Source organism: Scatophagus argus, chromosome 11 (assembly GCF_020382885.2).
Source record: "Scatophagus argus isolate fScaArg1 chromosome 11, fScaArg1.pri, whole genome shotgun sequence".
Taxonomy (NCBI): domain Eukaryota; kingdom Metazoa; phylum Chordata; class Actinopteri; family Scatophagidae; genus Scatophagus; species Scatophagus argus.
In genome coordinates, this window is record NC_058503.1 from 231,207 (window position 1) to 243,337 (window position 12,131).

At 40.8% G+C, this 12,131-nt stretch overlaps 1 protein-coding gene across 14 annotated transcripts in view; it reads right to left on the minus strand.

The window, feature by feature from the left end:
- The window catches only part of lrch1 (leucine-rich repeats and calponin homology (CH) domain containing 1), a 195,448-nt gene that overhangs the window by 104,300 nt on the left and 79,017 nt on the right, over positions 1–12,131 (minus strand). For 10 of the 14 annotated variants that reach the window (XM_046403189.1, XM_046403186.1, XM_046403190.1 and 7 more), the window contains 3 exons: positions 12,003–12,108; positions 5,470–5,606; positions 4,585–4,715 (listed from right to left, as the gene is read on the minus strand). In XM_046403189.1, coding sequence (XP_046259145.1) covers positions 4,585–4,715; positions 5,470–5,606; positions 12,003–12,108 — 374 coding nt within the window. Of the gene's footprint in view, positions 1–4,584; positions 4,716–5,469; positions 5,607–5,724; positions 7,080–9,624; positions 11,081–12,002; positions 12,109–12,131 lie in introns of those variants that run through there. The other 4 variants (XM_046403198.1, XM_046403197.1, XM_046403196.1 and 1 more) reach the window with 3 other exon arrangements.

The following is a 12,131-nucleotide window of genomic DNA, read 5'->3' on the forward strand; positions in this document are numbered from 1 at the left end:
CTAAAAAAGAAACTCATAAAGCAAAAGAAACTTGCACCCTGGTATAATACAGAGGTTCGCAAATTAAAGCAAAATGTGCAAAAACTTGAGAGGAAATGGCGTTCCTCCAAACTTATTGAATCTCGCTCAATCTGACAGTCTTAGATTATATAGGAAGGCCCTACGGACTGCCAGAGCAGCCTATTACTCAAAATTAATTGAGGAACAAGCATAATCTCAGGTTTCTCTTCAGCACTGTAGCCAGGCTGACAGAGAGCCATAGTGCTATCGAGCCTTGTATCCCTGTGACCCTTAGCAGCAATGACGTTATAACCTTTTTTAACGACAAGATCTTAAACATTAGAGACAAAATTCAGCACCTACTGACCTCAGCTGATACTGATGTAACATCAAACACTAGTGTCTTAGAACCAACAGTAGAAACAGATAATCATCTTGACTGCTTTTCACCTATTGATCTCCATCAGCTATACTCACTCGTATATTCATCCAAGCCAACAACATGCCTCTTAGACCCCATCCCTACCAACCTTCTCAAAGAAGCTTTACCCTTACTTAGCACCTGTCTATTAGACATGATCAATCTGTCCCTGATAACAGCCTATGTACCCCAGTCCTTTAAAGTAGCTGTAGTCAAACCTCTCCTTAAAAAACACACACTTGATCCAGAGGTTTTAAGCAACTATAGACCAATATCTAACCCTCCATTTCTTTCCAAGGTCCTTGAAAGAACAGTCGCCAATCAGTTATATGACTTTCTTCAAAATAATAACTTATTTGAAAATTTTCAATCTGGCTTTAGAGCTCATCATAGCACAGAAACAGCATTGGTCAAAGTCACAAATGACCTCCTCCTGGCATCAGACAAGGGATTTATCTCTGTCCTTGTACTGTTAGACCTCAGTGCTGCATTTGACACCATTGACCACTCTATATTACTGCACAGATTGGAACACCTAATTGGCATCAAAGGAACTGCATTAAGCTGGTTTCAGTCTTATTTATCAGATCGATTTCAATTTGTTCATGTTAATGATACATCGTCCACACTCACAAAGGTTAGTCATGGAGTTCCCCAAGGTTCTGTCCTTGGGCCAATATTATTCAGCCTGTATATGCTCCCCATTGGTGATATTATTAGGAAACACTCCATACATTTTCATTGTTATGCAGATGACACACAATTGTACTTATCAATGAAACCAGATGAAACAAATCAGCTAGTCAAGCTTCAGGCATGTCTTAAAGACATAAAAACCTGGATGACCAGCAACTTCCTACTTCTAAATTCAGACAAAACTGAAGTTATTGTTCTGGGCCCCGAACACCTTAGAAACAAATTATGCAGTGATACTGCATTGATAGATGGCTTAGCCGTGGCCTCAAGCTCCACTGTAAGAAATTTAGGAGTTATCTTTGACCAGGACATGTCCTTTAACTCGCACATAGCAAATATTTCAAAGACTGCATTCTTTCACCTCCGCAATATCACAAAGATTAGGCACATCCTGAGTCAGAAAGATGCAGAAAAATTAGTCCATGCATTCATTACCTCTAGACTGGATTACTGTAACTCCCTTCTGTCAGGCTGCCCCAATAAATCCATAAAGACTCTCCAGCTAATCCAGAACGCTGCAGCACGACTACTGACAAGAACCAGCATGAGAGATCATATTTCTCCTGTTCTGGCTTCTCTACATTGGCTACCTGTAAAATTCAGGATAGATTTTAAAATTCTCCTCCTCACTTATAAAGCCCTGAACGGTCAGGCACCATCCTATCTTAAAGAGTTAATAGTACCCTATTATCCCACCAGAACTTTGCGTTCCCAAAATGCAGGGCTATTTGTGGTTCCAAAAGTCCTCAAAAGTAGATTGGGAACCAGAGCCTTTAGTTATCAAGCTCCTCTACTATGGAACCATCTTCCGGTTTCGGTCCGGGAGGCGGACACCCTCTCTATATTTAAGAGTAGACTAAAAACTGTCCTCTTTGATAAAGCTTATCGTTACGGCTGGCCTAGGCCGGCCCCTAGTTATGCTGCTATAGGCTTAGACTGCCGGGGGCCCTCCCATGACGCACTGAGCTCTTTCTTCCTCTCCCTCTCCTTCTGCACACATTCATGTCCCATTAATGCATATTACTAACTCAACTTCTTCCCTGGAGTCCCTGTGCTTTCTTGTCCCGCAGATTCCTATCGATCATGACTGGACCTCCTGCTGCGGTCCTGCTGTCGTCTTGCTCAAAACCTACTGCAATTACTACTGTTTAGTCATAATCTGATTTAAATCTGTTACGACTCAGTACAGCTACTACCATTATTGTTACTACTATTGTTATCAAAATCACCATAATACCTTCTGTATACTTCATTGTCATTATCATTATCTACATTTCCGATACTTCTGGTATTATTACTGCTGCTATGCATCTCTGCTTGTGTGCTCCTTCTCTCACACCCCACCCCCTCTGCCTCTCTCCCTTGCTCTCTCTCTCTCTCTCTCTCTCTCTGGCTCTCCTGCTCTCTCTCTCTGTCTCTCTCGCTCTCCTGCTCTCTCTCTCTCTCTCTCTCTCTCAACCCAACCAGTCAAGGCAGATGGCCGCCCATCTTGAGCCGGGGTCTGCTCCGAGGTTTCTGCCTTCTAAAAGGCAGTTTTTCCTTGCCACTGTCGCCAAGTGCTTGCTCAAGGAGGAATGTTGGGCTCTCTCTATTTACAATTTAATTAAAGAGTTTGGTCTAGACCTGCTCAAATTGTCATGAGATAACTTTTGTTGTGAATTGGCGCTATATAAATAAACTGAATTGAAATTGAAATTGAAAAACACAGTGCTGCATCCAGCAACTCAAATATGAGAAATTTCACTTCAGCAATAAAGCAGGAAAATTTTTAGCAAACATGCTACAGCACAAGAATGATAAATCAGTTATCTCATCCATGCTCAACCCCACAGACAAATTGACACAGGATCCTCAGGACAAAAACAACATCTTCAAACAATTCTACAGTTACTATTCTGACGATAACCAACCCACTCAATCAGAAACTGACAACTTCCTTAACTCTCTCCACCTTCCTTCACTATCCATGGATCAATCAAACCCGTTAGAACAGGGGTTGGCAACCCATGGTTCCAGAGCCTCATGCAGCTATTTCATCCCTCATGTGGCTCCCATGGCTAAGAGAGGCGAGCATATTTTGGGGAAAAAACGCGATAATTAGTTAACGCCGACAATTATTTTATCTTGCTGTTGTTTTCATGATAATAATTATTTTTAAAGTCTGCTGCTCACTAGTTATCTAACCGTTGCTCACTTGCTCACTACAAAACAGCGTTAATGTGCGATAAAATAAAAAATAATGATTGACAGCATTAATTAATTTAAGCGTTGACTTGCCCAGCCCTAATGCGATAATACGTTGACGTTGCCACAGCCCTACATATTTATATATTATTTTATTTGAAAATAAATGTATAAGTGCCAGTGTCTTTTTCTCTCAAAGTACAAAAGAATTTTGCGCTGTTAAAAACGGAAAATAAAAATTTGTCATTTTCTGTTTGTAGTTTATTGATTTCATAAAAGTAACATACTATAGTTCTCATATATAAAGCATAAGTTTAAGGAAACTATATGTGGTGTTACTTTCATTTTAGTCGTCAAATAGGTTTTGTGACTCCGAGTGGGTTTTAATTTGGTGGGAAACAGGCGAAATGGCTCTTTTCATGCTAAAGGTTGCTGACCCCTGCGTTAGAACAACCCATTACAGTTCAAAAACTCTTTAAAGCACTCCAAAACATGCCCAATAACAAATCACCTGGACCCAATGGACTACCGGCAGAATTCCACAAGCATTTTTGGGATATCTTATGACCACTATTCATCTGATTGATTACTAATATCAAAACTACCTCACCCATACCAACATATATGAACACAGCTGTCATTACTCTTTTATTGAAGTCTAACAAAGACCCAACCCATCCATCTAGTTACCACCCTCTACCTCTGATTAACACAGATCTCAAAATTATTACCAAAGCATTTACTACAAGAATCAAAATAGTTATGCCCACTGTAATTCTCCCAGACCAGACAGGATTCATAGAGAACAGGCACAGGCCTCCGACAACATCCGTACACTTTTCAACCTAATTGATATATCACAAAAACATCAGCATAAGACCATCATTGCGCTGGATGTAGAAAAAGCTGAAATAAATCTGTTTTATGAGCTACTGTAATGTAGGTTCAGAGACTCCATCATTAAAGTTTCTCAGACACCCAAACTAAAATAAACAGTTTAGTTTATTGACTCAACAACAGTTTTCTGCCTGTGCTGCTCAAGGATGACTACATGGAAAACTGAAATTGTGCTCTTGTGTCATTTGCCAGAACAAGTCCCAAAAATCACAATAAAATTAGATTTAAATCAGACAGAAAATTATTCTACAGTGATCTCATTAGGTTTCACTGTTTAAAGAATTGCTCTAATACTAGGACTCCTGTCCTTCATTCAACAATTGAAGCACAAGAAGGGAGGAGATGGTGTCTTAAATCGCATCACTTAAGTTGCTTCAGCAACTAACCTGCAATTGGTGGGTTGTGATGGGCTCAGTCGCTCCATAACAGGCAGGTACAGAGAGTCGGGCATCTTCTCACTTCGACAGGCTTCGATGCTCAGATACTTGAATATGTGAACTTTACCCTTTATACAGATCTGAAATGGAAAAAAAGATTCAGACTTGGATGAAGTGAAAAACATGTTCACACAGACAATCTGAATGTTGAGTCACTGAACTCTTCTTACAGCTAGAGTTTTTGGTCCATGAGCCCCTGAGACAATGCAGATTTGTACATACAGTTTCATATCAGCTCTCAGACATTGATCAATCACTCCACCACACCCAAATTCTCCCTGCCAGTCCGTGGTGGAATCGAACCAGCAACCCTCCAGTCACAAGCCGCTTCTCAAACCTATAGGCCATGGCTGCCCCCAAAATATGTATCAATGTAGCTAACTAGACCGTTTTTATCATGATTAACTCCTCATGTTTTAATAGTCATGGTGTCTGTCTGGTCAGAATGTGTTGGTACTATGTTTTATTGTGTGTTTATAAAAATATGAGATCATGACAGAAGTTGTCTGAGTGTGACAGATTGTGGCTGGTGAGTTATACTGTTACACATAGTCCAGTTCTCTGTGACACTGGCTAACTGAGACGTTAGCCCTAGAGCTCTTTAAAAATTCCATCATAGAAATACTGAGGTGCTGCTACAACACATGGTAAAACTGTCTTTTTTTAATCTGATGTGCAGTGGATGAGGTGTTCTCAGGTTACATGACCTCCTAAAGTCCACATGGTCACAAAAATAGGAAGATTTTGAACTTGTATTTACTACAGGCAGCAAATAATAATCAGAAGGACAAGGTCATTGTCTGTTTAAGTGTGCGAGCATGCGTGTGTGTCTACCTGTGCAGGTGGACTCTGCAGTGGGTTGTTTTCTAACTGGAAGGACTGTAGCTGTTTCATCTTCCTGTAACACACTGGGATGGTCGACACCTTGTTACAGGAGAAGTCAAACTTCACCAAAGGAAGGTCAGCCAGGTCTGCAGGAAGAACACACATGCCTCAAACCATGGGCAATTTCCACTAGAGCAATGCATGTTATTTTTTTTTAAGAGGGTTGTAATTTTGTCATCCCTCATTTCTCTTATACAGACAAACCGCTAGCTGCAGTTAGCCAGGCCCCGTTAGCTGGTGCAGAGCCACATAGCTTAGCTGTTAGCGCTCCTCCAACAACTCCCGAGCAGCCGGGAAACCAGGGCCGGTGGGTGACTGGCCATAGAAGGCATAGCTTCAGACCAAAGCCTGCCATGTGCCACTTAACGTTTCTAATAGGTATTCCCCACTCGGCAACACCTGCAGAAAAACCGGCTCTGATAATTGGAGAAACATTAATTAATTAACATTAATTAATAATTGCGAAACATTAAGCTAACGAAACCAGTGACCGTAGTCTGCATTCCTGGGGCCAGAGCGGGCGACAATGAATCAAAATGGAAACTGCTGGCTAAGGCTAAACATAAACACAGTAAGATTGTTGTTCACGTCAGCAGTAATGACATCCGTCTACGCCAATCGGAGGTCACTAAAGTTAGTGTTGAGTCAGTGTGTTCATATGCCAAAACAATGTTGGCCGCTATTCATCCTTCAATTTCTGGTTATCGAGATGGTATCCAGCAAACGGTGTGGGCTTTGTTAAAAATTGGCAGACCTTCTGGGGAAATGGGATCCATCCCACTTTGGGTGGAACAGCTCTCATTTCTAGCAATTTGGACAATTTTATCAGCATCCCAACACCCTGACAGTTCAGAGCTGTAGTGCTACACATTTCTCTGCACTTCTCTTAGAGCAGTTAATTGCCCAAAACCCAAAACCCTATAGGGATTGTGCCTGTTCCTAGTTTATTTAGACCTAAAACTAACGTACACATTAAAGGAGCTGTTCAAGATAATCTTATTAAAATTAGCCGCTCTGCCATTATTGTACCAGATGGGAGAATTAAATGTGGATTGTTGAATATCCAATCCCTGTCCTCAAAAGCTGTACTTATTAATGAGCTCATACCAGATAAAAATATTGATCTGTTTTGTCTAACTGAAACCTGGCTGTCTGAGGATGATTACGTCTCCTTGAATGAGGCTAGCCCACCTAGCCATATTAACGCTAATGCCCCTCGATGCTCTGGTCAAGGAGGTGAGGTTCCAACGATCTTTGACTCTTATTTATCCATCTTTACTAGACCAAACAGAGGCTATAACTCATTTGAAAGCCTTGTTCTTAGTCTGTCTCATCCCACCTGTAGGACAGGTCAACTGGTCTTATTTGCTGTATTGTATTGTCCTCCAGGCCCAATTCTTATCTGAATTTACGGAGTTCCTGTCAAGCCTGGTCCTTAAATCAGATAAAGTTATAATTATTGGTGACTTTAACATCCACGTAGATGTGGTTAATAATAGCTTGGCTACTGCATTCAATTCCATACTAGAAACAACTGGCTACTGTCAATGTGTGCATAAACCCACTCATATCTGTGGAGATTCTCAGTCATCCAGGTCATATTCACTCAAAGAGTTAAAGCAAGGCGTCTGGACTTGTGAAGATTAGCCTTGAAGACGTTTCGCTGCTAATCCAAGCAGCTTCATCAGTTCTGAAAAAAACTGACTGGTGGGGAACAGATATATACACTTCAGTGGGAGTGACTAAGTGAAACTAACAAAATTTTAAATAACTTTCACCAGTATGTCGGCTGCCCCACCAGAGACAATAAGACACTTGATCTCCTGTATGCTAATGTCATGGATGCATATGATGCCACAGCCCCCCCTCAGCAGGACAGATGAAGGAACAACAACACCTCAAGTCAGCCCTAAAAAGGACAATGGAAGAGGAGTAACATTGTCATTCCTTATGTATCAGGATTATCAGAAAACCTAAGAAGAATTTTCAACAACCATGACATCCCGGTCCATTTCAAACCAATGATTACACTGAGACAGAAACTGGTCCAGAAGCTCATCCATGCTTTTGTTACCTCTAGGCTGGATTACTGTAACTCTCTTTTGTCAGGATGCAATAAAAAGTCCCTCAGGACTCTGCAGTTCATTCAGAACTCTGCAGCTCGTGTCCTGACTAAGACTAGGCGTGACCACATTTCACCTGTGCTGGCCTCTCTACATTGGCTCCCAGTAAAATTTAGAGTAGAATTTAAGATCCTCCTCCTAATCTACAAAGCCATGCATGGCCTGGCACCATCATATATCACTGATCTCATTGAACCATATCAGCCCTCTAGGGTGCTGCGTTCCTTAGATTCAGACTTACTGGTAATACCACGAATCTCCAAATGTAAATATGGAGCCAGGGCCTTCAGTTATCAAGTCCCTCTTCTGTGGAACCAATTACCAGTCTCAGTTTGGGCGGCAGACACCCTCTCTATGTTCAAGAGTAGACTTAAAACCTGCTTTATGACAAAGCCTATAGTTAGACCAACCCCTAGTTATGCTGCCATAGGTTTAGATTGCTGGGGGAGATCCTTAGACACCAAGCTTTCAGAGCAGGGGGACTCTCTCATCATGTCCCATCACCGGTACAGCACCACAGTCCCTCTCCCCCGGAGCTCTTGTGCTCCATCTTTTCTCAGCACTTCTGGAGAATGTTGCTGGATCCAGAATCTCCTACCCCACCCTCCTGTGGCCTGGTACCGCTGCTGGATCCTGAGCCCTCTATGGCCCTGCCTATTGCACTGAGAGTGCTGCTGTATCCAGAACCCTCTCCATGGCCCTGCATGGATCCTGCTGCTCCCGCTCTGCACTCTTCTGCCTATTCTCCCTGTCTCTGCTCTCTCCCTCTCCTTTTTCTCGCTATCTCCCCCTCTCCTTTCTCTCTCCATCTCCCTGTCTCTCCTCTCCCCCTCTAACTCCCAGGCGGTCACAGCAGAAGGCCGTCTACGCTGAGTCTGGTTCTGCTCAAGGTTTCTGCCTGTTAAAAGGAAGTTTTTCCTCGCCACTGTCGCCAAATGCTTACTCGGTGTGGGGTTTTGCCCTGGGACCTGTTTCTCTCTGATTCTCTACTTTTATTTTTTTGAATGTGTTGTTTACATACCTGTAAAGTGTCTTGAGATAACTGTGTTATGAATTGATAAATATAATAATGTAAATATGAATTTCAATAAAATTGAATTGAATTGGACAAGCATTGGGCACCTATTCACAAACTGTCAAAATACTGAGATATTCAATTTAGGAGAGCATCACTGCATCATGCATCAATCAGTTACACAATGGAGTTCAATTTCAAATTAAATGCCTGATTCAGCATGTATATGGTTTACTACTGACTCACTAAACAGAGAGCAACATAGAAAGAGAAAGAGCTGACCCTCATAAATCCTCTGAGCTGTCTCTCTGCTCTTCTCTGCAAAATGTTAAAAATAACTCTTTGCAGAGCAGACAACAGGGACCAAGTGGGGCTGGGTGGAGAGACACCATCAAAACATGAGACTGTGAAAGGGAATATGTATTTTTACAGTGGCTCATGTTCCATTACAATGTTGTGCATGTTTTACAAAATCAGAATTCCGTTACTTATCCCTGAGAGAAAATTCTTTAATTCTTTATGTGCTTTATCATCTTCTCATCTTGTGTTTTTTTTTGTGATCCATGTGTACAATGTTTGTGTCAGAAAATAAGGAAAGGAAGTATACATAAAACCACGGTCCCAGGGGCACCTGAGAGGAATATGTTATAAATCTGAAGTCTTTTTATTATTTGGCCAGTAACAGTATATGGCAACATGATGTGACATTGATGATGATCACACATAGTTGTGAGAATCCATTTTAACTGATGCAAATCTAGGCAGATTACAGATACAAAAAGAGGTAAGTCTAATGCCAGAAAAGTATTTGATTTATATTTTATTAATTAACTGTTTAGTCTTTTAGTTTATGAAAATGATTCAATAAAAATATTTCCATCTTATCTTTGCTAAAATATATTTGAGTTTGGTGTACTGGTCAGAAAAAATACATTTGGGTCTGGCTCAATGTGGGCGGCCACCCACCTTGATGGGTTAGGTTATGAATTAGCAGAGGAGGGGTACACAGACAGAGATGCAACATCGATGACAACAGAGTACTGGAATGACAATGAAAGTATTAACAACAACAATGACGATAGTAGTAGTAGTCATAGTAGTACTAATAAAACTTGAATTTCCCTCGGGATCAATAAAATATCTATCTAATAATTATGTAGAAATATAACAGGTAATATTAACAGTCAGTGTAAAGCAGGGCCACAGCAGGAGGTCCAAACATGATCCATGGGAACCTGAGAGATGAGAAAGCACAAAGCTCCACAGAAGAAGTCAAGTTATTGACATGCACTGATGGGACATGAATATGTGTAGAGGGAGAATTAGAGGAGGAAACAGAAGCTCAGTGCGTCATGGGAGATTCCCTAGCAGTCTAAGCCTAGAGCAGCATCACTAAGGGGCCAACTTAGGCCAGCTCTAACTATAAGCTGTATCAAAGAAGAAAGTTTTAAATCTACTCTTGGAAGTAGAGAACGTGCCTACCTCCCAGTCTGAAACCTGAAGACGATTCCATAGGAAGGTAGCTGGATAACTAAAGGCTCTGGTTCACGTTCTACTTTTGGTGGCTCTAGGAGCCACACGTAGACCTGCATCCTGGGAGCATAGAATTCTCGTTGATAACAAGGTACTAAAAGAAGCCCTTTAAGATAAGATGGCGCTTGACCATTGAGGGCTTTGCATGTGAGGAGGAGAATTTTAAACTCGATCAGAGCTCGATCTGATAAAGACTGAAACCAGCAAAATGCAGTTCCTTTAATGTCAACTAAGTGCTCCAATGGATCAAGAGTTGGCGTTTTAAGGAGAGGTTTGATTATAGCTACTTCAAAGGACTGTTGTACATAGCCTGTTACTAGAGACAGATTTATCATCTCAAGTAGGGGTTAAACTTGTTTGAGCAGCTTAGTTGGGATGGAGCCTAAGAGGCATGCTGTTGGTTTAGATGAAGAGATCAATGAATTTAGTTGATGAGGGTCAATGGGAGAAAAGCAGTCTATATAATTATCTGGTCCTACAGTTTCCAAGGCTTCTGCATTTGAAGGTAGGTCAGCACCAGTTGTGGTTAGGAGGTGTTGAACTTTCTCTCTAATAAGTAAAATTTTATCATGACAAAAGGTAATAAAATCATTACTTCTAAGGGTTACAGGAATACAAATCTCAATAGCACCATGATTCTACACTCACTAGCCACTTTATTAGGTACACCTTGCTAGTACTGGGTTGGACCCCCTTTTGTCTTCAGAACTGCCTTAATCCTTCGTGGCATAGATTCAACAAGGTACTGGAAACATTCCTCAGAGAGTTTGGTCCACCCCATCAACAATACTCAACCTCTGTGCCATACCTGATACCTGTGTATATATAATATAATATATATATATATACTGTATATATTTATATCTTGTTTTTTTCTTCTTGTAAATACTTTATTCTTCATTTATTATTATTATTATTATTTGTTATTTTGTATTTTGTATGGTGCACAGGAGAGAGAAAAATCTGGTGTCAAATTCCTTGTATGGACACACGTATTTGGCAAATAAAGCTGATTCTGATTCTAATTCTGATTTAAAAGAGGGAGGAAGGAAAAAGAATCACATAGCACTAGTGTCGTTTAGACCAATCAGTCTCCTCCAGGTTATTTAAAAGAGGGAGGTGGGAGTGCTGAAATATTGATGATTTTAGCTCCAAAATATTATTACTTTCTTCGGTCACATTTGGTGATCATCATTCAGACAATTTGTGTAACTCTTTTTCCAATGATTGGCAATTGTCCAGTCACAAGCCTGCCACTCTCCAGCCTTACCCCATTAGCACTCAGTCAGTGGATTAGTCATTCTGAATGGTGTCTCTCCAGATGAGTTCCAGAACATTGTGGCTGTTCCTAATTTCTCACTGGGACTGGGACTGGAAGTTGTTCTTCAGCCATATCTAGTATCTATACTTTGTACAGAAGGATTTGTTTTATTTCTGCATTTAACTGTAAATCACGTGCCAGCCACATTTGACTTTTCAATAAAGGTCAGTAATAGCAGTGTCTGAAAATGCCTTCTTGAAATACACAATCCCAAGATATTAAAATAAAGTAGGATTAACCAAAGACTATGAACAGAAATAAGGGCTTGTTTTAAATCCTCCCAAAAGAGAACATAAATACTAGCTTTCTCCCCTTTACGTTCGAAAAGTAGACAAAAAATTTTTCAACCAAAACTCATCTAGCTTTTGGGCATAGAAATGTATGCTGTCCACAAACGTCCTGGCAGACAAGACACTACATTTTTCAGACATGACAGAGACAAAAAGTTTGATTTGGGATAAATACAACCCTCAAAAAGAAACAAACTCACCATCTGGCAGGATGCAAAGAAGGTTTCGTCGTACATTTAATTCTCGCAAAGCTTTGAGTTTGCCAATGTAGCGAGGAAGAGCTGTGATCTCATTGCAGCTGATGTCCTGCAGAGAACAAAACAACAACA